Source organism: Temnothorax americanus, unplaced genomic scaffold (assembly GCF_048541705.1).
Source record: "Temnothorax americanus isolate GAGA-0224 unplaced genomic scaffold, ASM4854170v1 Scaffold26, whole genome shotgun sequence".
Classification (NCBI taxonomy): Eukaryota; Metazoa; Arthropoda; class Insecta; order Hymenoptera; family Formicidae; genus Temnothorax; species Temnothorax americanus.
Window position 1 is genome coordinate 488,256 of NW_027509401.1, and position 25,588 is coordinate 513,843.

At 44.0% G+C, this 25,588-nt stretch overlaps 2 protein-coding genes, 1 long non-coding RNA gene and 1 pseudogene across 3 annotated transcripts; 1 reads left to right on the forward strand and 3 right to left on the reverse strand.

Annotated features, from left to right (window-relative positions):
- Window positions 1–7,696: 7,696 nt before the first annotated feature.
- On the reverse strand, window positions 7,697–9,551 carry LOC143899241 (uncharacterized). The gene is made up of 2 exons (XR_013257432.1): window positions 8,540–9,551; window positions 7,697–8,468 (listed from the first exon to the last, which is right to left on the reverse strand). It is a non-coding gene; the product is annotated as an uncharacterized LOC143899241 (long non-coding RNA).
- Window positions 9,552–18,851: 9,300 nt separating this feature from the next.
- On the reverse strand, window positions 18,852–19,302 carry LOC143899313 (histone H3.2-like; annotated as a pseudogene).
- A 2,555-nt stretch (window positions 19,303–21,857) lies between these two features.
- Window positions 21,858–23,444, reverse strand: LOC143899314 (stromelysin-2-like). Its single transcript, XM_077409532.1, has one exon. It carries the CDS (start codon window positions 23,442–23,444, stop codon window positions 21,858–21,860), a length of 1,587 nt encoding a protein of 528 aa, XP_077265658.1.
- Window positions 23,445–23,950: 506 nt separating this feature from the next.
- On the forward strand, window positions 23,951–24,490 carry LOC143899248 (uncharacterized). The gene is made up of 2 exons (XM_077409386.1): window positions 23,951–24,147; window positions 24,265–24,490. Exons 1-2 carry the CDS (start codon window positions 23,951–23,953, stop codon window positions 24,488–24,490), a joined length of 423 nt encoding a protein of 140 aa, XP_077265512.1.
- Window positions 24,491–25,588: the final 1,098 nt, after the last annotated feature.

The following is a 25,588-nucleotide window of genomic DNA, read 5'->3' on the forward strand; positions in this document are numbered from 1 at the left end:
AATCGTTCGCGCGTGCATCGGTGATCGAGATGTTTCCGATACTGACGGACAAACACGATATTCTCAATCTAACGGCCGAGGAGTTAAAATTCTTTCCGAAGATCGTTTTGTTGCGTAATTTTGAGAAATTCGTACATCTGTTGTGGGACCGTTTACCGGAACACATAAAAGCGGATCCCGAGGTGCAGAGATATCGCCCGTGCATGAAACACTACAATCGTCCGTGGCAGCGAACGCACATAGACGGACCACCGCCGCTCATTAAGGACTGCTACGAGTGTAACCGCGCGCTCACCCCGAACGGTGAGTCGTTGGCTCATCTGGATAAGAAGAGAAAAAACTAACATTTTTTTACAGTAAAAAGAAAACCCTTCCAGCAATCGCGATCGAATGCGGCGCGCGTGCGGCGCCGGTCTGCTCGATCGCGTGATAAACGCTCTTCCCTTCGAGCTGCACGTACCCGGCTATCAGTTCTGTGGACCCGGTACGCGTCTGGCGAAAAGACTAGCGCGCGGTGAAAAAGGTATAAATCCGTTGGACGCGGCGTGTCGAGAGCACGACGTCGCGTACTCCCGAAGTGGCGAGCTCGCCGAACGACACGTCGCCGATCGATTGCTCGCCGAGAGGGCGCGCGAGCGCGTCACTGCGAAGGACTCCACGGTCGGTGAGAGACTCGCCGCGGCGGCCGTATGGGCGGCTATGAAGGCGAAGACGAAACTGGGCATGGGTATGGAAAAACAAAAACGGAAAAAGACGAAAGGAACGGGATCGAGGAGAAACGCGAGGAAGAGCGAGAAGAGGAGACGGAGGATACTTCCGACGGCGAAACGCGGCGGCTTCTTGCCTTTTCTACCGATGTTGGGCGCGCTCGGTTCCTTGATCGGTGGCGCGGCAGGTGTGGCCAAAGCGGTGAGCGCAGGCAAAGCGGCGCAACGGCAACTCGACGAATTGCAACGACACAATCGCGCAATGGAGGGTGGTCGCGGGTTGTACCTCGCGCCCTATAAGAAGCGCGGAGGTGGCGTGAGAAAAGTCCAAAAAAAAAAATTTCGCGTAAAGAGAGAGCGACGTTAGCGCGCCTGCCGCCGTACGGCGTCACAACGAACGAGCAGCTTGATCGAGCGGCGCGTCGCTTGCGCATACCGTTCTTTCGTGGAGTGTTTATGCGCGACGCTCTGCCGACGAGGGTGCGACACGCGGAGTGCGGCATCGTGAATCTCGACGACGCGGCGGGTCCCGGCACGCATTGGGTCGCTTACGCGAAAAGGGGAAACACGGCGATCTACTTCGACGCGTTCGGAAATCTTCGTCCGCCGAGGGATCTCGCGCGATATCTAGGTGACGGCGATAGCGCAATCATAACCTACAATCATCGAACGTTTCAGACGTTCGATCAAAGAATCTGCGGACAGCTGTGCCTGCGATTTCTTCGCGAGATCGATTGGGGAAGTGGCGAACGATTGAACGATTGACGTTCTCCCGCGATGTCGCTAACGCTCACGTTATCTGGAACCAACAGCGTTCTGACGGCGAGTCATTTTCCCGCTTTGGACTTGAGCGACGGCGAATATGAGCTGGGTTTAACGACTTTCGAAACGTACAATTCGATACCGAACGTTACGTCCGCGAATAATCGATTCTACTTCGGCGAGGACGACCGGAAGATCGTCGTTCCGGAAGGGTCGTACGAGCTGCGAGCCGTGAGCAGATATCTGCGCGCCGCTCTTCTTCATCGTGAACGTGAGAGAGAAAAATGAAGGATAAAGGAGAAAAAGAAACGCAGACCGTTGGCGCCGAACGGGTAGGAGAAAAAAACCGAACGGAGGACGACGACGACGACGACGACGATGACGATAGTGACGGTAGTTACGGCATATACGAGGACGACGGCAAGAACGAAGATGGCGGTGATGGAACGATACTCGCTCTTCGCGCCAACGAGAATACCATGAGGAGAGGAGCGAGATAAAGTGTGCCTACAGAGTGAATTTTACAAAACCCAACAGCATCGGTTCCCTTTTGGGTTTCTCACGCGATCGCATTCTAAAACCAACAAATGGTACGTTTCCGACAGACCCGTTGACGTCATGAGCGTTAACGTGATTCGCATCGAATGCAACATCACCGCGGGAGCGTACAGCAACGGACGCTCGGTGCACGCAATCCACGAATTCGCGCCGAAAGTGCCGCCGGGATATAAACTGTCGGAGACTCCGACGCAGATCATTTACCTCCCGATCGTCGCGCGAAACGTTACCGATATCACGGTGCGAGTCGTGGATCAGAACGATCGGCTGATCGACTTTCGCGGTGAGGAGATAACGATCAGACTGCACGTACGTCGTCGCAGTTAGTGTGGGTGTGCGTGTGTGTGCGCGCAACCTGAAGAGAGAGGGATGCTCGTTTTGAACGGATCGAGCACGAATGAGCGAGCTAGCCCGCTCTACGACGAGATGAGATCGGTGGTGAAGGGAAAAGAAGAGCTGGCGGAGGAGAAAAAGGAGAGGCCGTCTCAGCAGCGCCAACGTCAAGTTTTCTACGATCGTTGGGTCTCGCCGTGAGAAACTCCTCACCGTCGCGTCGTTTTCTATATCAAAGGAAAAAATAATGGTTGACATACTGAGGTATCGGCGGTGAGCCGATCTTCGACGAGCGCATAGTCGGAATCGAGATTCACACGTATAACCCGTACGTTAGCACCAACGTTTGGGTACAACGACGAGATACGAATACCCATACAGCAGCAGGTATCTGTATACGCTGCCGTGCGGATAGTTTTCTGTACGTCGAGGGACGTCTTATTCACGACGACGACGGCGCGACGACGTCGGCGGGGACGGATGATCAAAGGCAAAACGCGAAATTGGTTAACAACTGCGTCGCGTTTATTGTTCGACGAAATCGCTACGAACTCGACGGCGTGGAGATCGATCGGGTTGTAGAAACGTGAGTAGTAAAAAGCACCAAAAGAACTAAGTGTCGCTGACCCCGACAATCTAGGAGGACTGCAGAGAACGGCGCGAACTGGATGGATAAGTTATCCGTCGAAACGAATCGATCTGAACAGCGCATCGGTGATTTCCACTTTTGGCGTTATATGGTGAAAGATCTGTTGGGTTCTGCGGAGCACACAGAACGCGTGGTGAATAAACGCAAAACAGAGATTATCCTGATACGCGCTTCGTCACGAAGTCAATTGAGTCGTAATTCGAAGATAAACGTGCCGAGAGATCCGGCCAAGGATCCTAAAATTACGCTAATGAAGGTTTGCAATGGACGTATGCGCACGTATCGTTTGAAAGAAGTGGACTAAGGATCGCTACTGAGAACGTTGGAGAAGGGACGATTTCTTGAGAGTGGGCTGTTCGCTCTGGGGAGATGTACGAATTTCACTTGATGCAGAGCAGACAAGCATTCGTGGGCCGTGAATGAAAGCCGCGCCGCAATTCAATTGGAAGAAGCCGCGATACGTCATATTCGCGCTGCAGACCGGACGGCGAAACGAATTCACGGAGGACGCCTCGAGATCGATCATTGCACGCTCACCAACGTGAAATTGTATCTCAACTCGGAATTCTATCCCTACGACGACGTGAACGCGGATTTCGAAAACGACAAGTTCGCCGTGCTGTACGAGATGTACGCGAAATTTCGAGGAGCGTACTACGGGGACGGTCGCGACAACGCGCTCTTATCCCCACACGAATTCGCGAAGTAGCTCCGCTCGTGGTTGATTGACTGTTCCCGTCACAATGAATCGGTTGAAAAGCGCCCACGTGGACGGTGCGCATTGAATTCGAATGCCAGGAAAACGTCCGCCGAAAACCACCGCCTTTTGTCTTATCGTTCACGATCGCGTCATCGAGTACAGTCCGCTGACCAACGTTGTGCGCAAAATTATCTAACGGAAAATGCGGGTTTGTATGTAGAAAAAACCATTTTCCCGGAAACGAGGCACATATAAAAAAAATGTGGTGTAGAAAAAAACCATTTTCCCGGAAACGAGGCACCTATAAAATTCGAGAATCTTTTCATCGTTCCTCAGACTGTTAGGAACGGGCAGTTTTTAAGCACATCTTTAGTGTTTTTTTTTTATTTCAACACACGTCGACTCGATGGCCGCGGCGACCAACGACAACGACACGACGACGATCTTCGTCGACCTACAGGGCTTTGTGGTAGGCGAGAAATTCTTCACGAAGGAGATGGCTGTGCTGCGAAGCGAGGACGCGCCGTACTTGCCCATCACGTGTTTCGCGCCCCGATGAATTGGGATCTGCTGACGAGGGCCGAGAAGGAAAGGGCCAGCTGGCTGATGGCGAATCATCACGGCCTTCGTGGGAGGACTGGGACGTGGACTACCGTCTGGCGAGGACGCTAATTCGACGCGCGGGTGTGCGATGGCCTGGAAGAAAACGAAACGTGTGGTGAGAAAGAAGGACGCCCGGCGTGCGAATCTACGTGAAGGGGCTCGAAAAGAAGAGGTGGCTGGAGGGAAAATTCTCGGCGACGCCGTTCGCGACTTTCGACGCGACGATCACGTCCATCGACGACGAGTACGACGAGATCGACCGTCTGGAGTTCCTTCGCCCTGATCGATCGTTTCGCGCGGACGTCATCAACGGTGCTGCGCGATGGAGAACGTGCTGACTGAAACTGCGCGACTGGTGGATCGAGCGACGTGAATGCCTGTCCAGCATCGACTCGCACATTAGATGTTAAAAGTTCTTCTCTACCCTTTTTATTACCTTTTGGGAAAAGCAGTTAAGACCTTTTTGGTACTTGGGGAAAATTTTAAATTGGGTTTCAATTAAAAAATCTTCAACAAATGTGAACGCATTACTCTATGATCATATCTAACTTCGTCAGGTTTAATATTAAACAATAATGAAATTGCAAAAGCTATAGCAAAAACTCCGCAATCATTACAGTTTGGTTGATATTGTACAGTAGGAAATTTGACAGGATTATTCTCAAAGTCGTACGTTGGAAATAATTCTCTCAAGAATATCTCGTGAGGTTCGTGCAATTCTTGTTTATTTTGTGAATCATAGATATATATTTTTGTTGTATTGTAATAACTACATACCCAATGTCTAGTTCTATCTCTAAGTTTTGGATCTCCACAATTGAACGGAACTGACGAACTGTGCAATATTTGTATATGTTTTCTATCTTCTGGTATACGTTGAATAAATTGAGGCAATTGAATTCGCCATGTTCCGACAAGTTCATAATCTGAACAACTTCGCAAAAGTGTATGGAAATGATCCATATGAACGTCCGTAATCCATTTGCCTCGAATAATTATATTTTTTTCTTTACGTTTGGGATGGGCGCTACTACTTTTGCCGAGCGGTATTCTACCTTAGTCAGCTATGCTTATTTTAACTTATTCAGCTACTGGTGCGTGAGTAGGAGTTGGCCCAAAGATTGTGAATCGCAAAGGGGTAGCAAGGAAGATGACACAGATTTGCATTTAACGATTGATATATATTTACACTATATACAACTGTGAATGTGTCAGTGTTTGTACTGTTATTTGCTTGAGAATGTTTCTGCCTCCTGTCGGTTTGGTCTGCGTGGCCGCGTTTCTTCCTTCCTTCCTTGGGCTGGTTTCTGTGAAAGTCGAAGGCGACCGAGCGCCGTAGTTGGCCGGGCGACTTGCGCCTCGTAGGCGACTAGCGCCGTGAGCAGGCGTCTTGCGCCGTGTAAGCGACTAGCGCTGTATAGGCTTTAGCGTCCGAGCGCTCTGTGCCTTCGGCGACTCGCGCCGGGAAGAATCTTGCGCTGTGGCCAGGCGACTTGCGCCGTAGGTTTTTCGGCGAGCGTCTAGCGCTACAACCGGGCGACTCGCGCCGTGGAGTTTCGGTCAGCGTCTTGCGCTGTGGACCGGGCGACTCGCGCCGTGTGGTTAGCCTAGCGTCTAGCGCTATTGCTAACTTGGCGACTAGCACCGGGAAGATCTGCTCGAGCCCGTAGGGGGTCTCCCTTTATACTCGTCGGTGCAGAAATTAGAACTCGCGAAGCTGCCCCGGCAATGCGACGCCTAGCGGCGTTGCTGCGAACTGCCGGTGTTGCAGGCATCACGGTAGGGATGTATTATTGGTGGCGTGGACCGCCACATCACGTTTTAAATTACTTTCTTTTTTAAATTCTGTTTGGATCGCTTTATAATAGCGCGATTGTTTAAATCCTGCTGCTCTGCACGAGATTCTGTAGCATAATTACTTTCAGAATGTGTCTTTGCATTTTTAGCAATTGCTTCAGTTTCTGTCGCTTTTATTATCGCTAATGGAAGTACTCTTTGATAAATAGCACATTGTGAATTTTAAGCACGATTATTTGGTAAATTCTGTTTGCATCGTTGCTGCTTTGTAGCGCGATTTTTTAAATTCTGTTTTTCTGCCCGACATTCTTTAGCGCAATTACTTTTAAAATGCCTTTTCATACGTTGAGCAGTTGCTTTAGCCTCTCTATCTCTTATCACTGCTAATGGAAGTATCTTTTGAGGATTAGCACTTTGCAAATCCTGAGGAAAATGTTCCATAACATTATTTTCCAAGATTTGTACCAAATGTGAACGCATAAACTTATATTCATACTTTACTTTGTCAGGTTTAATATTGAATAACAATGAAGTAGCAAAAGCTATAGCAAAAACACCACAATCGCTACAGTTCGGTTGACGTTGCACATTAGGAAATTTGACGGGATGTTTTTTAAAGTCGTGTGCTGGAAATAATTTTTCCAAGAATCGCTCATGATCTTTACACAATGTTTTATTATGTGAGGAATTATATACAAATATATTTTTTGTATCATAATAACAACACACCCAATGTGACGAGCTACACAATATTTGAATGTGTTTTTTATCTTGTGATACAGGTTGAATCATATCAGGCAATTGTATTCCGACAGGTCTATAATCTGAACAACTTTGTAAAAGTCTATGGAAATAATCCATATGTATGTCCGTCAGCCGTTGACCCTGGACAATTATATTTCTGTCTGTAGGCATTAAAGTAATGTATTTTTTTATGTGTACAGACATGTTACTTGTTGAAAATAAGATATTTTTCTATGACTGCTAATGCAGCTGTTTTACAACTATAGCCGTATAAACAGCCAATATTTAGCGCTAATAGCAGCCAATGTTTGCCAGCGCTTGTGGCAGCCGTTATACAGCGCCAAAGAGCAGCCGGATTATATATATATATATATATATATATATATTTATATATATATTTTTTTTCCAGAAGACCTGCAAAAGAAAATATATATTTACATAATACAATTTAATTTAACAGCCCAATATTTATAGTCAAATCTTATTTCAAGACTACCTTAAGTAATGTCTTAAAATGCTTTGTGATTGACTTGAAATATCTTAAGATTGTACTTAAAACGATCATAAAAATAACATCCGACTACGAATACTAAGCATAAAATAAATAAAGAATGCGAGTACTAGCATCTAGCATGACAGAAGTAAAATATATTAAAGGAATTAGTTGCTGGGTCGGCTAAAATAACTCTAAAATTATGTACTTTTAAAATCTTCAAATTTGTTTTAAATACTTTTAAGTACAGAAAATGGAGGACAGTTTTCGAACGAACGGTGAGGATAGAAAATCTGAAACTTTATATTTTCACAAATTATCCCGAGTGTACAAGTAGTAATTGATTCTACTATGTATGTATGTAGATTTATTGTGTATCCCCGTAGGGTTTACAAGGCGTTTTTTATGAGGAACGTACCCAAACCTCTTACAAATCACTCCCTTACGCGCCTGGCCATATGCGACCTTACATTTCATTCATTTCCCCTCCCTTCGTCTTTCATTTATCCATCTCCTTCCGCCTTTTTTGCTTTAGCCATTTCTCCGCTTTCCTCCTTTCTGCCACTGCTCTTTCTCTTTCCTTCCTTCTCTCTCTCTCCTCCCGCTCGCCGCCTTCCCTCCTTCCTATTCTGTCTTCTCTTTGAAACAAAAACCCACTTCCTTTTCCCCCCCCTCCTCTTTACTCCAGCCATCTCCCTCCGCCTTCCTTGCTTCTGCCATTTCTCCGCTTCCCTCCCTTCTGCCACTGCTCTCCTCCCCTCTCTCCTTCCTCTCCCTCCTCCCGCTCGCCGCCTTCCCCCCTGTTCTGTCCCCGCTCCTCCCACCTCCCTCTTACTCTCCTTTCTTCCTATGGCCCTCGTCCTTGTCCGTATCCATACTCTCGCCTCCACTGCTTTATCCTCGTCCATCTTCCCCCTTAATCTACTCTCCTAGCTCCTTTCTCCTTGCCTCCAAAGTCCAGCTCACGCACGCTTGTCACCTCAGCTCTTCTCCTTCCTCGTTCTACCTTTCCGTCGCTTTCTCTATTTCTCTTTCCATCACCTGTCTATCTGTCCAGACCCCTTCGATCTGCCAGCGCCCCTCCTCTAGCCTCTCCAACCTCACTCCAATCTCCTTTAATTCCTACAAACAAAATTTCCTTAAAATTTGCCTTCCAACCTCTTTCTCCCTCTCCTCTCGCCCCTCGTGCTTGCGTGTGTGTGTGTGTGTGTGTGCGTCCGCTCTTTTCCTCGCTTCCCTTGTCGCTCTCTTACTCTTTTTCCTGTCCACTCTCGCCTTTGTCACCTTTGCCCTTCCATCCGCCCTAACCATCTGCCACGTGCTGTCCTTTCACCTTCCCGCATCGACCACATCGACCTGCTCGACTTATCGATTTATCGATCCATATTGTGCACCCGCCTTTACCTTCGTCCGTCGCCTCTTACTCCATCTCCTCCGCCGTCGATACTTTTCTCCGTCATACGTTCTCTTCGCCATCGGCCATACTGCTGCCTGTACTACCTGCATGCCATCTACGGACGTTGGCCGTTCACCTCCTCGATCGACTCATTCTCTCGATTCATCGATTTCACCCGCTCCATCTCATTGGCCGTCGTGCTGAGCTCTTGTGCGCTCGCCTTAAACCGTTCGTCTCTTGCGCCATCTCCTCCGTCGCCGATATCCCCTCTCTCTTCCTTACCGGCCTGCTCTGCCCGCCGCGCACTCCAGCGTATCGCGTCCTACCGCCCCGCGGTGGCGCCAACGTACTCTTTCGGAGCCGTCGACTCCCCGCGCCGGCTCTGACCGATGCATCCCCCGCACTTCCTTCTCGCCGACAGCCAATCAGCGGGTCCCACGTTTCCTCTTCCGTCCGCCGCCTCTCACCTCTTCCGTCTCTGGCGTCCTCTCTCACTTCCTCAACGTCATCCTAACCTCACTCTCAGCATTCTTCTTCCTTCTCGATTTCCGACCGCATTTCCTTGAATCCGCCCTCACCTCCAATGCCTCCGCTTTTTCTCAACCCCCTTCACCTTTTCCTTTACTCCTGCTCTTCACCCCTTCACACACCCACGTCTACAGCACCCTTTCCGCCTCCTCCAACTTTCCACCTGTTCACCCGCCGAGAGCTAACGGGTGACCTCTAATTGATTCTACTAATAAAACTTTATATTTTTGCAGTACAAATTATCCCCGCAAGTACAAACGCCAGTACAAATAGTGATTGATTCTGCTCGTAAAAAACCCAGGTCTATATTTTTTAAACTTTTTTTGTTTATAATTTTTTAATAAACAATGACTGCCAGCTAAAACCTTTTGAAGGTTACTCAGAAGGATGACATTGACAACATATGTCAAGGTCAAGGTCATCGGTAAAATTTGACTTAATATTTATCTATAATAGCTCTAATAGTCTTTTTAAAAAAACATTTAAATTTATATTGCACTAATTATTGCACAAAATAAATCATTTTATCCATGCACATATATCCACTTATTTACTTAAATTAATTTTGTCCTACCGGTCTTAATCTATTTGTCATCGAACAAATTTGAGCTTAGAAAACTTTCAACAGTTGCAAAATAAACGTTCTGCTGAACGTGGCTATTAAAAGAACGTTTATATGTTTGTTTTATTTTGAAGAAATTCCTGAACTGGTGCACATCAATAAGAGAGATCGGGGCTCATTGGCAGTTTAACAATTTCGGCATTTAATTTTTTAAACAACTAATTATCATAATTAAACGGTACTAATTAAATTAATAAAAACATAATAGAAATACAAAACGCGTAGCAGATGTACTTCTTGATAAAGATTGCATATCTTTTAAAGTTATTTTGTAATAATCGAATAACAAAATGCTGTTGCAGAAAATTGTTAACTATTTTAGATGTAGTTTTCTTCGATATAAAAATATTAAGGAGGTTGGTTAGTCAAATCAATTTGATAAGAATTAGTTCAAATTTATGGAAAATATTCATTTATGGAAATCTGTCGTCCATGCCAAAGTTGAAGATAATTGTCTGCATGGTTGTCGAGTAATTAATTATGTTACATAACCTGTGACGTAACTCTCAAAAGCATATTAAATTATCGGAAAAGAAACGTTTCTTCGAACGTTTTTCGAATGGACAGTTTTACTCATGAAAAATGTTTCTAGAAATCGGTTATAAAATGTTTCGGAAAAATGCTTGTAAAACATTTTTGAAACGTGTATGTGCTACCTGGAAAAGGTATTTTATTCTAGAACTCAGTATGATTTGCATACTTAAAAGTTATGGGGAAGCAATGTGCAAGTCTACTTGCCCACTTAAAAACTATGAGAAATCAATGTACAGGTTTCTACTTGCACACTTAAGGTGTCAATTCATAAGACATTGAAAATAAGCGTCATCAATAAGGTGAATGTAGTGGTATCGCTTTGACGCTAGCATCCAAGAAATAAAATTGAAATTGTTTAATGTTTAGCGTCGTCGCTGAGTCATCGTTAATCGTCCCAGCATAATCAAACATAGACTTCGAAATAAGTAAAATATTAACCCTAATCCATATGCATACCCTTTCGTGTCCCACGCGATTTCTAGCGATCGTTTGTTCCAAAAAAAAAACGAGCGTGGGATTAACTCCTCCACGTTTAAAAAAAGTTGTTGTAATAGGGAGCATCAGACAGAAATTTCAGAGCCGTAGCTCATTTCCTCTCGAAACGGCGAACAATCAAAATTTCGGTGAGACACGAAAGTGTTGTGTGAAAAGTAAGTGAAATTTTTTTTTCGATAAAAATGTATTTTTGTGTATAATTTGAGCGTATTTAAAAAATATTTTTGTAAAAAAAAATTTGACATTCCACAGAGGACTATTATGGCTCAGAGGCAGATTGAAAAGAGGTGGGGAGAAACTATGAAAAAAATGAATTTTTTTACATAAGAAATATCTGTCACACTTCAAATTAGTTTTCTTATTCAGAAATTCTTTTTCTAGCATTCCTTAAGTCCTTAAAGTTTTTCTGTACCATTTAAAAATTACCAAATTTGCGGCGACAAAAAAAATTAAGTATTCTTATTTAATAAATAATTATCTCATATTTTTCTCATTCGCACTATTTTTAGCTTTAATTTGCGCTTTGAAGCATTAAATTTTGTAAATTTGTTCGTGAGTTATGATATTTTAAATAAAACAAGTCGTAACGTGCGTCTTTCAACATATAATTGTTGTAAAAAAATATTTAAATAAATAATTTCCAAATCTTCTTTACATTGATTTTTAGTCTAAGGTATAAAAATACTATAATAATTTTTTGAGAATTTTTCAAAGCTGTTAACAGTACTGAAAAATGCGTGAGACACGAAAGTGCATGATTGGCGGAATGAAGTGACGGAAAAAACATTGGATGGATTAGAGTTAACTTTTTTCAAGTAATATTTTCAAGTAATAATATCTTATAGATACATATATTATTTCTGAAGATTTTTTCTTGCTGAAAATGAGCGTTGAGTGTCAACGTGAAAAAGCACCTTAAAAACATAGTTACCTTGTTATGGGCCTCGTTATGGGTATAAGATAACAGGAGCGGTGCTGACGCGACTCACCGTCCGCTGGATGTTATCTGTTAACAATTCACTCACTCACAGAAAAAGATATTGTCTCAGAGATATCGCAATATATCGACAATATAACCTTCACTCACAGATATGATGAGATTGTAAGCTATTTGCGAAATAACTTATGAACCACGAATGAGGCAAAATGACCGCCAACGACGAAATAACAACAGAGAGAATTCTTCTCTGCTATTAATCCCACAATGTATTTGTCAACGTGGTGTACATACAAAGCGTAGAAACCGGTAACGCGTACACGAAACGCAACAACCACGAGTAATGTAATCAACGACGACGTGATAGGCGACGTGATCGACAGCAACGTGATCGATGGTGACATGATCGGCGGCGACGTTATCGGCGTGTATAGATAGAGCCTTTAGGGCTGCATTCAAGAACTATATTCGAGTGCACACCGCATCGCTTTATCCTGTTACTAAAAATTGAACAAGGACAAGGACCGTATTCTCGAGCCTACCCTAATGATTTTCGTGTGCGACTTTCTATTTGAAAAACATTGAATTTCGCATGCGAGTTTCATGAAAACGATTCGAGATTAAGGCTCCAGAACGACGCTGGTGTGTATTCGAATGACCTAGTTTACACCGATCTCTTGATACGCGTATCAAACCAATAATCAAACTAATTTACTAGTTATTTACTATTTAATACGCGTATCAAGTGATCAATATAAACTAGGCCAGAGTGAAGTTTCCGAATATAGTCTGAAAGGCTCTCTACCCTATAAGGGTATTCCATGCTTTTAAACACTTTACCCGCCATCGTCGCCGATTTCATATGTTGCCGTATTGTCCTCGAGTGTTCCAGACTTTAATAACAAACAGTGGCAAATACTGGCCGTATTGTCCTCTGAAAAGAGGCAGGAGCCAACGAAACCACCGTTTCATACTGAGAGAAATCGCAAAAGTACAAATGGTAAGTACTGTTTTTTCAATATATATTTCACATAATTTCACATAATTTTACATAATTACAATGTTGCTATTTTTATTTTATTTTAGATGGATATAGATGATAACGATTTCGAGCTAGAATTATCATTGGAAGAAAAATCAGCCACCGATATCGCCGCCGGACCTGTCGCCGCCGCGCCGGTTCCGTCGTCGCCGCCGGACCTGTCGCCGCCAGTTCCGTCGCCGCTGGACCTGTCGCCGCTGGTTCCGTCGTCGCCGACCATCCTGTCGCCGCCGGACCTGTCGCCGCCGGTTCCGTCGCCAACCGTCCCGTCGCCGCCACACCTGTCGCCGCCGGTTTCGTCGCCGACCGTCTCGTCGTCGCCGACCGTCCCGTCGCCGCCCGTCCCGTCGTCATTTTTCATATATTTCATATATAACAAAAAGATAAATTTTTCATATATAACAAAAAGATATTTATTAATTTCGATTAAGATGGTATGTTTGTTTGTTATTGCGATAAATGTTACCACATGCCTCAGTGGGCAAATTGAGGCGACGCCTGCACGGATAGTGGGAGGTTCCAGGTTCAAACTCTGGCTGGGGTAATATTTTTCGCAATCGCAATCAAATTATTGGCGGAATATATCATGAATATATGTCATTACTTTCTGTTAAATATACATAATATTAATATTACCTTGTCTATCATCTTCGGCATCGAAACGAGCAGCGGCACGATCGGCGACGACGGGATCAGCGGCGACAGGTCCGGCGACGAAAGGATGGTCGGCGTCGACGGAACCAGCGGCGACAGGTCCAGCGGCGACGGAACTGGCGGCGACAGGTCCGGCGGCGACGACGGAACCGGCGGCGACAGGTCCGGCGGCGACGAGACGGTCGGCGACGGAACCGGCGGCGACGGAACCGGCAGCGATATCGGTGGCTGATTTTTCTTCCAATGATAATTCTAGCTCGAAATCGGCGAAATCGTTATCATCTATATCCATCTAAAATAAAATAAAAATAGCAACATTGTAATTATGTGAAATTATGTGAAATATATATTGAAAAGACAGTACTTACCATTTGTACTTTCGCGATTTCTCTCAGTATAAAACGGTGGTTTCGTTGGCTCCTGCCTCTAACCGAGGACAATACGGCCAGTATTTGCCATCATTTATATATCAAGATATATATAATATCAACAACCTGTTCACCGTTCTCTGGATAGAATTGTAACACTGCTCTTGCGCTTCTTGACAGACATGCATACAACGTTAATAAGAAACGATATAAACGTTTTGTAGGATTGTGCAAAGTTTTGCTTGCATAGCACAACCACAAGCGCAGAAATACTGACAGCCCCATCAAACGTACCAGCTTTAAATGGCAATCCTTGACCTAGTAACAAAGGATGACAGTAACAAGGGAGGCATCTTCAGAACATCATTCATAAATCATAAGGGAGATAAATTGTGAATAAAAATTGAAATGCTGCAGGTATATTGTTAAGCAATGCGTTGCGAATACTTTACTACAAATTACTATTCTCTGCAAACCACTTCCGATATCTCTTTACTTGTCGTAAATTAAGACATACGATAAACATTAAATCATAAAGATATTATAATACATAATAAAATAAACCAATTAAATGGTGTTTTTGTAGAATTTACAAAAACTTGACATTTAATTTAATATAGTTACACAGTAATAATAAATATCTAATAATAAATGTCTATAAGTAAGAAAAGCATATCAAGAAACATTTCAACTACATTGCAGCAACGTTGTAACGTTAATACAATATAGTTGAAATGGTTCTTAATGTTTTTTGTTTACCGGATAACAATAATCTGTAATAAAGCACGAAATAATCTGCCCAGATAGCAACGTATCTGCATTGTTGCTGGCATATTGCCGGCAACATAGTATGTGTTGCTATCAGAATTATGGCAACTGAGTCCGCATTTGTCGGCAAGTTGATGCCTTCACGATATAACAATTTTGCATAGCAACTTGCCAGCAACTTGTCGGTAACTTATGCTGCAGTCTAAAAACGTCTGATTCAAAATTCGAGCTGTTGCTGTCATGTTGCTGTAATAATTCATAGAATCACACAATGCTGTCATATTAAGTAAATTTGATATGCTGCTCTCTTGCCGATAAATTGCTGGCAATACATATATTGTTGCCTGCGTGTTGCTTCAAATATTAAATTACTCGAAACCAATTGAAGTAAATATACGGCAAGTTGCCAGCATCATAAGCAATATCACAGGTTCGCGCAATTTTACTCAGACACGCTTGGCTATCTGGGTGCTTTCTCATGTATGTTTTGCTAAATTTCAAGACTGCAAAGACTGTCAAAGATATAGTTTTTTTTATTAAAGTTAAATAACAATTAAGAATTAAATGCTAAAAATTTCTTAAATTCTTACCATGATTGAGAAGTTTATATTGGATTTGTATATTACACGCTGTATGACAAATTCACAATTTATTTTAATGGAAACACAAACATGATGTGTTATATTTGCATTTACATTGTTGAGTAAAAAATTGTACCTTGCATGTAAGTTACATGTAACTTAGTGTTCGCTGGAATATTACAATAGAACAAAACTGAAATTGATTTTGACATAGCGTATAAAAAGGCTAAATTGTATATTTTTCGACTTTTAATAATCACAGTAATTGAACATTTATAGTTGTCTAATCGTTAATATGTGACAGATGGATATAATGGTGACAAATCTGTGGCCAAAGGGAGCTCGACGATTATTTCTTTGTTGGGACGATCCGGTATTTCAGACGAATTTTAGCATTATGATAAAACATCCTTAAAAGTTTACAAAAATTTTGTCGAATATGCTAATTCAAGAAACATATAATACTTATGATACTGACATATGGACACTTTTTAAGAAAACTTTTCAAATACCCACTTATCATGTCTCAGCAGTATTGTTACCACATTTCTGTTCTATTAAAATACATGATATTCACAATTTAACTGTACTCAGATGGGAATTAATAACTCCTCACTTTCATTACATATAATTTACATTTCTCTTTCTTGAAAAAATCACAAAATATTTCAAATCGCAAAGGATGTATTTGCAAAATTTAAAGCATTTATCGCATGTGGCAATACCTGGTTTTCAACACGATGCCGTTTCAAAGGGACTCATTTTTTATAAGTAATAATAAATACAGAAAGAAATATTTATTAATATCATAAATTAATACAATAAGCAGACGCTGGTCCACAAAAGGCAGTTCCGCCAATAATAATAAATAAAATAAAATCTTATATATTTACTTATAGTAAAAAATTTTTTTTAGTTTAACATTGAACATAAAAATACTTATTTCCTCAGATTTAATTGCTGCATAATATATTTATATTAACGCAGAATATATTATAAATATGACTATAATTGCGTCGTAAAAAATAGCGCGAAATTGTTTAGTCTACGAGATAACCCCCTTTTTCCTAGAAAAATGTTTACGACGAACATGTCCCGACAGGTTCGATGCGTCATCGACAAAACACGCTCCCTACACAGTGCGCTATCGAGTTAGTCTTACTCATTGTACGCCGCCTAGCGGCGTCGTTGCGAACGAGGCCCCCGCGACCCGACGGACCCCGCGGCGCAACCGCGGACCTCCACGCGGCTTCCGCGGACTTCCGCGAACCCCCACGCGGACCCGCGGCGCGACCGCGAACGCGGACCCCCTCTCCCCGCGCGGACCAGCGGCGCGGACCAGCGGCGCGGACCAGCGGCGCGGGTGAGTCATCCCGGTGAGTCATTCAGGTGAGTCATCCCGGTGGTATGCCAAGGTCATCCCTTCCCCTCGTAATCCGATACCTCTGTGTAACTCGACACTCCCCTCCCTCTCACTCCCGCGAAATCCGATACCCCCTCTCCCTCACCTCCCCGCGTAATCCGATACCCCCCTCCTTCACCCCCTCACCCCGCCCCGCGTAATCCGATACCCCCCCCCCTCCCTCACCCCCCCCTCGAAGCTCCCGAGTTAGAACTCCCTTATATACACTACTAATATATATTGTATATTTAATTGTTTGGATTTTTGTATATGTCTAATGATGAATATAAGTTATTTTCACGTATTAATTTTACTTTTATGTGCATATGAATATTATAAAAATATTTATATATATATAAAATAGAATGTCTGTATGTATGTATTGTCACGACTTTTTCACTCCCGGACCGCTCCGGGACGTGTGCCGGATCAAAAGGAGCAAGGAGAGCGGGATGACGGGCCTCTCCGACGATTCCCTCGCACCTCCGACACTTCGCGAAACGAATTTACCGTTGGGCGCTAGACGCGTCAACGCGCGTCCGCGAAATTGCGAAAAAAAATCAACTCGAGACGCAAAGCGAGATGTGCGGATGTGCGAAAAATCGGCTAGCTCGACCTAAGGGCTGGGGCGAGGGTGATGAAGGGCAGCGCGATATTCGGCGGGGTGACACGCCATAAATAAGGCCACGGACTCAAGTAATTAACAAATCAAAATAACATTTATTTTTTCGAAATTTGCGCGTGAAACAATATAGGCCGATTCGGCTTCGGTCAATCAGACAAATCATATAATCAATCACGCGAGCGTCAGAAATGAAAAAGGAAATAATGATAGCGCGGACGCCAGAGTGAACAAAGTACTGCGTTATTGTATAGTAACGCGCAGAAGGCGCTGCGATTAGATCAGAGAGGTACAGAATGACGAAACTTACAATTAATATGGAACATCGACAGTAAACACGAAATCATCAAGGAAATCGAAAATAAGATCTTGCAGGAAAGATCGCGAGAAGACGGTACCTCACGCTCGGAGCGCGTGAACGCAACGCCGGGAGTCGCACGAGAATTCTGTCGCCAATTATCTTAAGCCTAACTCGAGTCATTCGGGTGAATACACTACTCTGTCTTCAGTGATTTTCGTAACGCGCAGAACGATACACCGGGATACTCGAAATAGCGCAGAATCCTGGAACGAACGCGGGGAAAACTGTGTGGGATTACCGCGAGCAATAATAACACGCAATCACCGAACAACGCATCCAAACATCCAAAATAACTTCTTTCATAATTTTTTATATAGTAGGCATAAAATAGGGAATGGTTTTCGACTTTGTCTAGGAAAATATTCTATTTAAAGAATGTCTAGTTAATTCTATTTAAGAGTACAATTTTGTGAGCAAAATAATGTAAAGCAATTAAAAAAACCATTGTAAAGGACAAAACTTTCATTTTTGCCCTTTTTAATATCCTGAAAAACTAATATGAAATACATACAATACGTCCATACATTCAATGTGCGTCAAGTATCTCGTCAAATAATAGTTTGTCCTCCTTATCAATGACTATTTTTTATAATTTTTTTATTAATTACATTGTGTAAAATATATTGTAATAAATATTTATGTTGTAATACATTACATTTTTATTGCAAAAATTTATTGCAATTATTTAATAATGTATATTCTTTTTCCTTTAAATACACATTTATAAATTTTTCTATATTCATCATTTTCACATTTTCTACATTTTTTTTATCCACATTCTAAAGCAATTTTAAAGATAACTTTATATTTTATTGATTTTTTAATTTTTGTAAGAAAGAAGTGTAATTTGATCAGATTTTGTACATGTATATGTATCTGCATTTGCATATTAATATCTTGCATCCCCTGTTACTCAGTCTTGAATTGACTGAATCCATTCTTGTGCAACATCCAATGATGATCAAGCGTTGGTTCATACTTTTTCAAATTGAGAATAAAGACTAAATTCTCTTCAAAATACAATTTCTTGAAATGCACAAAAATTCTTGAAATGCACAAAAATTCTTGAAATACCATAGATGAAGAGCACAAATTGTTTTCTTCTTCTTCTTCAGTTCTGTCACTCCGGAGTAAGCAGAGTAAAGCGTGCAAATAACCCACAACTCTCGGCACTATTATTTATTTAATGTTGCGTCTAAACTTGCTCGCCATGGATACGACGTGCCAGTTGGATATCTTTTGGCATGATGGTGACTCGCTTAGCGTGAATAGTGCACAAGTTCGTATCTTCGAAAAGACCTACAAGGTACGCCTCGTTAGCTTTTGAAGAGCCATTCAGCAAAACTTTGATAACGGAGGTCAATCTTGAAATCCTGAGTGATCTCACAGACGAGTTGGTGGAAATTTACGGATCAATAATTCTGTACTTTTCCGATAATGACGGATTTCATTAAATGTGACGGTGTTGGGCCTGTAACAGTGAGGTTTTATTCATATCACCGGTCAGGGGTCAGGACACTCTTCTTCGCAACTTTAGTGGCCAATTGTTTCCGCAGTGCTTTTCCTTCGGTCGACTTACGAACAATCTGCTTAGATCGACGTCCACAATAGCCCATAGCTGTCGAGCCAGTCAATGGAGTTGTCATCTTGAAGCAAACTGGCTTGCTTAACTTTTATTTTGGAATTTTACATCCTAGGCTACATGTTTTGTGAGACTAATTTTTCCATCCTTTTAGTCTTGCAAGTAGAATGCTTCTTTTGCCGAATCCGCCGTTCCGTATAAAATCTATTCCGTCTTCATCACCATTGTGGACCTCACCCGTAGCCTTGGGTAAGGCGACTGTGTTATTGTCTACAACACTAGGACTCCGGTAGAACTTAATCATTTTATAAAATATCATCTTGTTCTTCATCTTCGTAAAGCATGATGTTTATTTGATTACTTCTTGCTTTCTTCAGTATTTTTCTGTTTCTTAAAATGTTGATGAAGTTGTACTTTTTTGTGGACGACATTAATGTTGGCGGTACTCGTTAGTAGCTAGGTAATATATACTTCTACACTCAGAGCGAATTGCGGGGGTCGGGGGGGGAACGTTCCCCGCGGGGGGAACGCCATAAGAGATGGGCGAGGGGGGTCCGGGAGGAGCAGGTGGTGGGGGTAAGAGTGGGGGAAAAAAGGAGTGGGGACGGACGAGGAGTGGGGGAAGAATTCCACTTCTGGCCTCAGGTACTCTGGAGGGGAGCGGGGAAGGGGGGTACCGCGATGCCGACGGTGCGCGAGGAGGGAGCGTCGTCGATCGCGGCGAGGCGCGTACTGTCGCCCGGGTCGGACGCGGTTTCCGGCCACCCGTTTTTTTAAACGGCGAAAATCGCGAGTCGTCTTCCCGCGAGAGGGAGCGTCGATCGCGCGCTTCTTCGTCCCGACGACGGGCCGGACGCGGTTTTCCGACGTATTGAGAGAGATCGAGAGAGAGAGACGATACCGCTCTCTTCGTTCACCCCGAACCGTTACGTTTCGCTAATAATATTTTTTTTTTATTGCGCGTCCGAACTTGTTCAAGGTCACTTTCGACGTCGCGTCCTCCCGCGAGGGGGAGCGTCGATCGCGCGCTTCTTCGCTCCGACGGGCCGGACGCGGTTTTCCGACGTATCGAGAGAGATCGAGAGAGAGAGACGATACCGCTCTCCTCGTTCACCCCGAACCGTTACGTTTCGCTAATAATATTTTTTATCGCGCGTCCGAACTCGTTCAAGGTCGCTGTCGACGTCACATCCTCCTTTTGTTTTTCTCATCTCGAGCGACGCGGCGAGCGGTTTTTTTTCGAAAGAGGAGCGAACGTGTTCAAAGGTCGTTCTATTTTTATATGTGTCGCGTGGGGCAGAGGGTGAGCGTGTGAAAACACGTTCGAACGTGTTCAAGGTCGTTTTCTTTCGCGAGATCTCGATTACCTTTCTTTGTTTTTTTATCGTTTCAATCCGTCTCTTTACGCATCGCGGATGACGCAATCGCGGGGGATCGTGTGGTAAGCGGAATCGGGGATCGCATCGAAATATTTTAAGTACAGATCTGGAAGTATTAGGGGAAAAGAAAGTGAGAAAACACGCAGATGAGATTTCCGCGCGATGGGTACTTATTTATTGCGACAAAATAAAAAAAATACATATGTCGATGTGTTTACATTTTTTTTGTGTATATATTATATATTTTGTAAATAAGCGTTGTGACACTAGGATTTGAAACAGAGCGCAGCGATCTCACAGTCAACGATGTTGCTGGGATCGAAAAATTCACTCTTCCGTATCGCATGCTTGACCGAAGTTCCCGTCTTACACGCGTTGTGGGCTATCTCCCGATAGCGCGAAAATTTCGCGTCCACCTCTTCGGTTGCAGCGCCCAGCGCTGAGACGACACAATCGACGCAAAATTGTAAATCGTACAGCGTGTGCACGGTGGTGATCGATATCACCAGACGAGCCGCGTTGGGTAGCTCCATACGCAAGATCGATAAGTTGTTTATCAATCCGAATCGCAGCGTCAGGTCTCCGATCGATATCGGCGAGGGAGAGCGGGTTCCGGGCTCGATGAAGTTGGATCGCAGACTCTCCAATACGTCGCGTTTGCGCTCGATTAGTCCTTTCCACATATCGAGTGTCAAACAGATCTCCTTGCCTTGCTTGTCTCCCAGGGCGATATCCACGTACGAAGGCGATGGTACACCGTACCGCGGCGACTTAATCGCGACACCAATGGTTAAGTATTTGTAGCCAGTCGTCGTCAGCGGATAACGCGTCGTCAGGATGCGCACCGGAGCCACGACGATGATTTCGCGAAAAATGTTGTTGGAGGATGAGAGCTGGGAACGCGACGTCTGACGATGATAATTATGATCATGATGACGATCGTCCGTCGATTCTATCCTTCGTCTCTTGCCGTTTTCGTTCACCTCCGAATCCGTCTCGGGCGCGCGAGGAGAGAGATCCCTCGGCGCGGGTCGATCGGTTAGCGTCGAGAACATTTTTGCACTACGCGTTATGTCGTTTGTTTTTCCAATTTTTCCCGACGCGTCGTATTCGGCTGACGATACGATACTGATGCTTTGGGTGCGACATATCGTGGCACAAGTACGAAAGTTCCTCACTTATATCGCGCGACGTGTGGTGTGGTGTGGTGTGGTGTAGTGTGGGGATCAGCGCGGTTTCCCTACCCCCTTTGGTTGGAAAGCCGAACGCCGTCCTCGTCGTCGTCGTCCGAATCGCCCGTCGGTGACGTCAAATCGCTGACGCGCACAAATCGATCGAGAAGATCGCGCAACTGTTTCAATAAATCGTCCTTAGGGCAGACGATATTCAGTATCCGCAGATCGAATTTTCCAGCCGCCGTGACGGTCTTCGTAAATTCGTTGAATCTGTAGTACTGCGTCCGAGTGGTGAAGTACAGATTGCCGTCGATATATCGGAAGATCGACGTCACACCGATTGGTATTCCGGGAAACGTTGCCTCGAGAGGCGTAAATCTGACAACTCTGTGATGGTCACATTCGTTTATCTCGCCCACCGAGTTGCCGTTGAACAGCACGAAGGAACGTCCTCTGTGGGTGTTCACCGCTCCATTGATCTTCGTCTTTGGGGGAAATCCGAGTTCCTGCAGGGTTTTCGGCCAATTTGGCCGCAGAGTAAGTTCCGGATATTGAACCAAATACACCAAATTATCCACGAACACCACGACATCGCCTGACGGCGATTGATAGGCGGCGGTCACGCGCGTGTAATTGTCGTGAAGAAAACTCATATGATTCGACAGGGCCAAAGGTCCGTTGTACGTCCTGCCGTCCAGAGCGAATGACCAAACGTAATGTTTGTACGAGATGAACATTCGATTTTCCACGATCAATATCACGTTCACGCGATCAAGGGCGCACAGATCCGGCGACGGCGGTGGCGGTGGCGCCGGCGTCTGCGGAGGATCGTTCGCCAATTTCTCGCCGTACAAACGTTGAATGTCGACAATGTCGTATTGGTCGAGTTTGACTGGGTACTGTTTGTCGGGCGTAAACGCGAACATCACCGAAGTCCTGCGCTTGTTGTGCAACAATCCGAGAGAGTGACCGATCTCATGCGTCAGCGTGTAATGAAGGGAAAACTTATCCGAGGGATTCCTACTGACGAAAACGTGCCACGGCTCGTCTCCGTCGACGTGCACCTCGGAGACGAAACCCGGCCTTTCGTCCATCGGGAGAGACGCGTGGGCGAGCACGCCGCCGGGGCCGTCGAATTTGTCCGTGCAATTTGGACCGTTCACCTCGACGTTCATGTTACCGTGATGCAGGCGTCGCCAAGATATCACAATGTCGGGATTCAATTTGGAGCGTTCGAACGTCAATGCCGAATGTTGCGACCACACGTCAAACGCGGCCTGTGCCGTGCTCAACTCGCTCTCGGTGGCTAGGTAAAAATCCCACGTCAGGTGCGTCTTCGGCCATTTCGATAGACTCGCTCTCGTTTCGTGCCTGAGGATATCTCGGAAACCGCATCGCGATTTACCCATCATCTCCAGTGTTTTGTCGTTGAGCGTTCCATCGCCAGGCAGATCGTAGTACTTCTGAAAATCCTCGATGGCCCTGCGAAGAACGTCGTATCGTCTCTGAGCCGGAACCGCGTCCACATTTTTGGTCAGGTATCCGTATTTCTGCAGGTAATCGAACGCGAGCTCGTAATTTTCCTCGGTGACATTGACGCATCTCACGGCGATGAGACACGCGGTCAACGCGATTACGTGCGCGAGCCACATCGTCGAGAGCGAGAAAGAGAGACGGTGGAACCGCGATGACGGCGCGTTGCGGTTTGAGCGCGATCGCGACGAGCAGACCGGACGCGCGATGTCGATAGCGCGGACAGGTGGCGGCGGGGGTCTCGGGTGGGAAGAAAATGCATCAAATCCGGCGGATGAATCAGTTTGACGAAACGCGTGTTTTTCCTCGATGTAAAATTCCTATCTTTATCGTAGATTACTCGCACCGCAATGTCCTCCTTTTGTCGATGCGCTTTCTGGGCGCGGATAGATGCGACGGCGGGGTTTCGGGTGGGAAAAAATGCGTCAAAATCCGGCGGATGAGTCGGTTTGATAAAACGCATTATTTTCTCGATGCAAAAAATGCTATTCTTAGTATATTTTTCCACCGCAATATCCTCCCTTTGTTGCATTTTTCAATATATAAAGAACTCGAGACTAGACTTGGGTGTAGTCTATCCACATCAGTGCTCGCGTGATTATTTTAAACTTTATACTTTTTAAATATGGATAAACTTAATCAATTGAAGGGTATTTGTGAAATGTTACAAATACAAACCGCGGCTCTGACACGGGAAGTCGACGATATGTACGACGTTGTGAAACAGCTGCAGGCGCGAATAAGGAATATTTCAGAAAAGATGCCTCCCTGCCTGCAGCTGACAGTACGAGTCGACGAGGACGCGGTCATGTTGGAGAGAACGTAAGTACTTTACGTTTACGTTTCAAATTATTTACTGACACCATTTTATTGGTATTAATTAACATTTTTTTATAATCATATTTATTAATTATATTTTTTATTTTTATTCTTGTGCAGAACCATCATCATTTCGTTGGCAAAGAAGTGTCGGAATCAGATTCGTGTCTTCGTGAGCAGAATACGCGGGATGTACAGAGACGTCGCCCGTTTGAATGCTACCGAGGAGGTAGTCGCAGATCGTTCTCAGTCACACGATGGTGACGAGCCGAACATTCAAGAACGAGAGGTAGTAAACATCGATGAAGACGAAGATGTCCCTGAAAATTGGCCGTCACAAATGTGAAACGTATTATTAAAAAAAAAATGAAATATATGGTATCAAAAAATAAATGAAATATATGTTATCAAAAAAATAAATGAAATATATACTATTAAAAAATTAAATATATGTTATTACAATAAATAAAATATATGTTATTACAATAAATAAAATATGTTATTACAATAAATAAAATATATGTTAAATATATGTTATTACAATAAAATATGTTATTACAATAAATAAAATATGTTATTACAATAAATAAAATATATGTTATTTTTTGTCTTATCGCTCTCTACCCAAACAATCTCACGTTCAGTGTTATCGCTCGCGGACACACACCTCACGTTAGAGCGGCTCGGCGTTATCGCTCACTCACGCGCTTGCAACCGCATCTCGCGCTGGAGCGACTCGACGTTATCGCTCATTCGCGCTTGTATCCACGCCTCGCGTTCGGCGTTCCCTTTCTTTTCCTTATTACGCTCTCTCCTTTTTTCGCTCTTTCCCGTCACGCGCTCTCTGTTTATCTTGTTAAGAAATATCGCGATCGGCCATTTCTACGCACTTGGCAGCTTACAATGTTTATCGCGTTCCCGCGACCGACCATTTTTACGCACTCGACAGCTCATAATGTATGTACAGAATACGGGGAATAGATATGTGAAAAAAAAAACGAATAACATTGTTCATTTTGATTTTTTTTATTCGTTTTTTATTTAATACAATATATGGATACACATTCAGTAAAAAAGAAAAAAATGAGTAAACACAATATAGATGGATAAGATACTTGTCTACTAATAATCATAATGCATCTATTTTTGCTAAAATCTGTTTGAAACAAGCATTGATTAAATATAATATAGATAGATGGATACATATATGGAGTAAAAAAATGAATAATACAATAAAAGTTTAATTATATCATACGAGTAATGTACTATAATATGTCTTTTACATCTAATGTGCGAAGTCGATGCTGGACAGGCATTCACGTCGCTCGATCCACCAGTCGCGCAGTTTCAGCACGTTCTCCATCGCGCAGCACCGTTGATGACGTCCGCAGCGAAACGAGCGATCAGGGCGAAGGAACTCCAGACGGTCGATCTCGTCGTACTC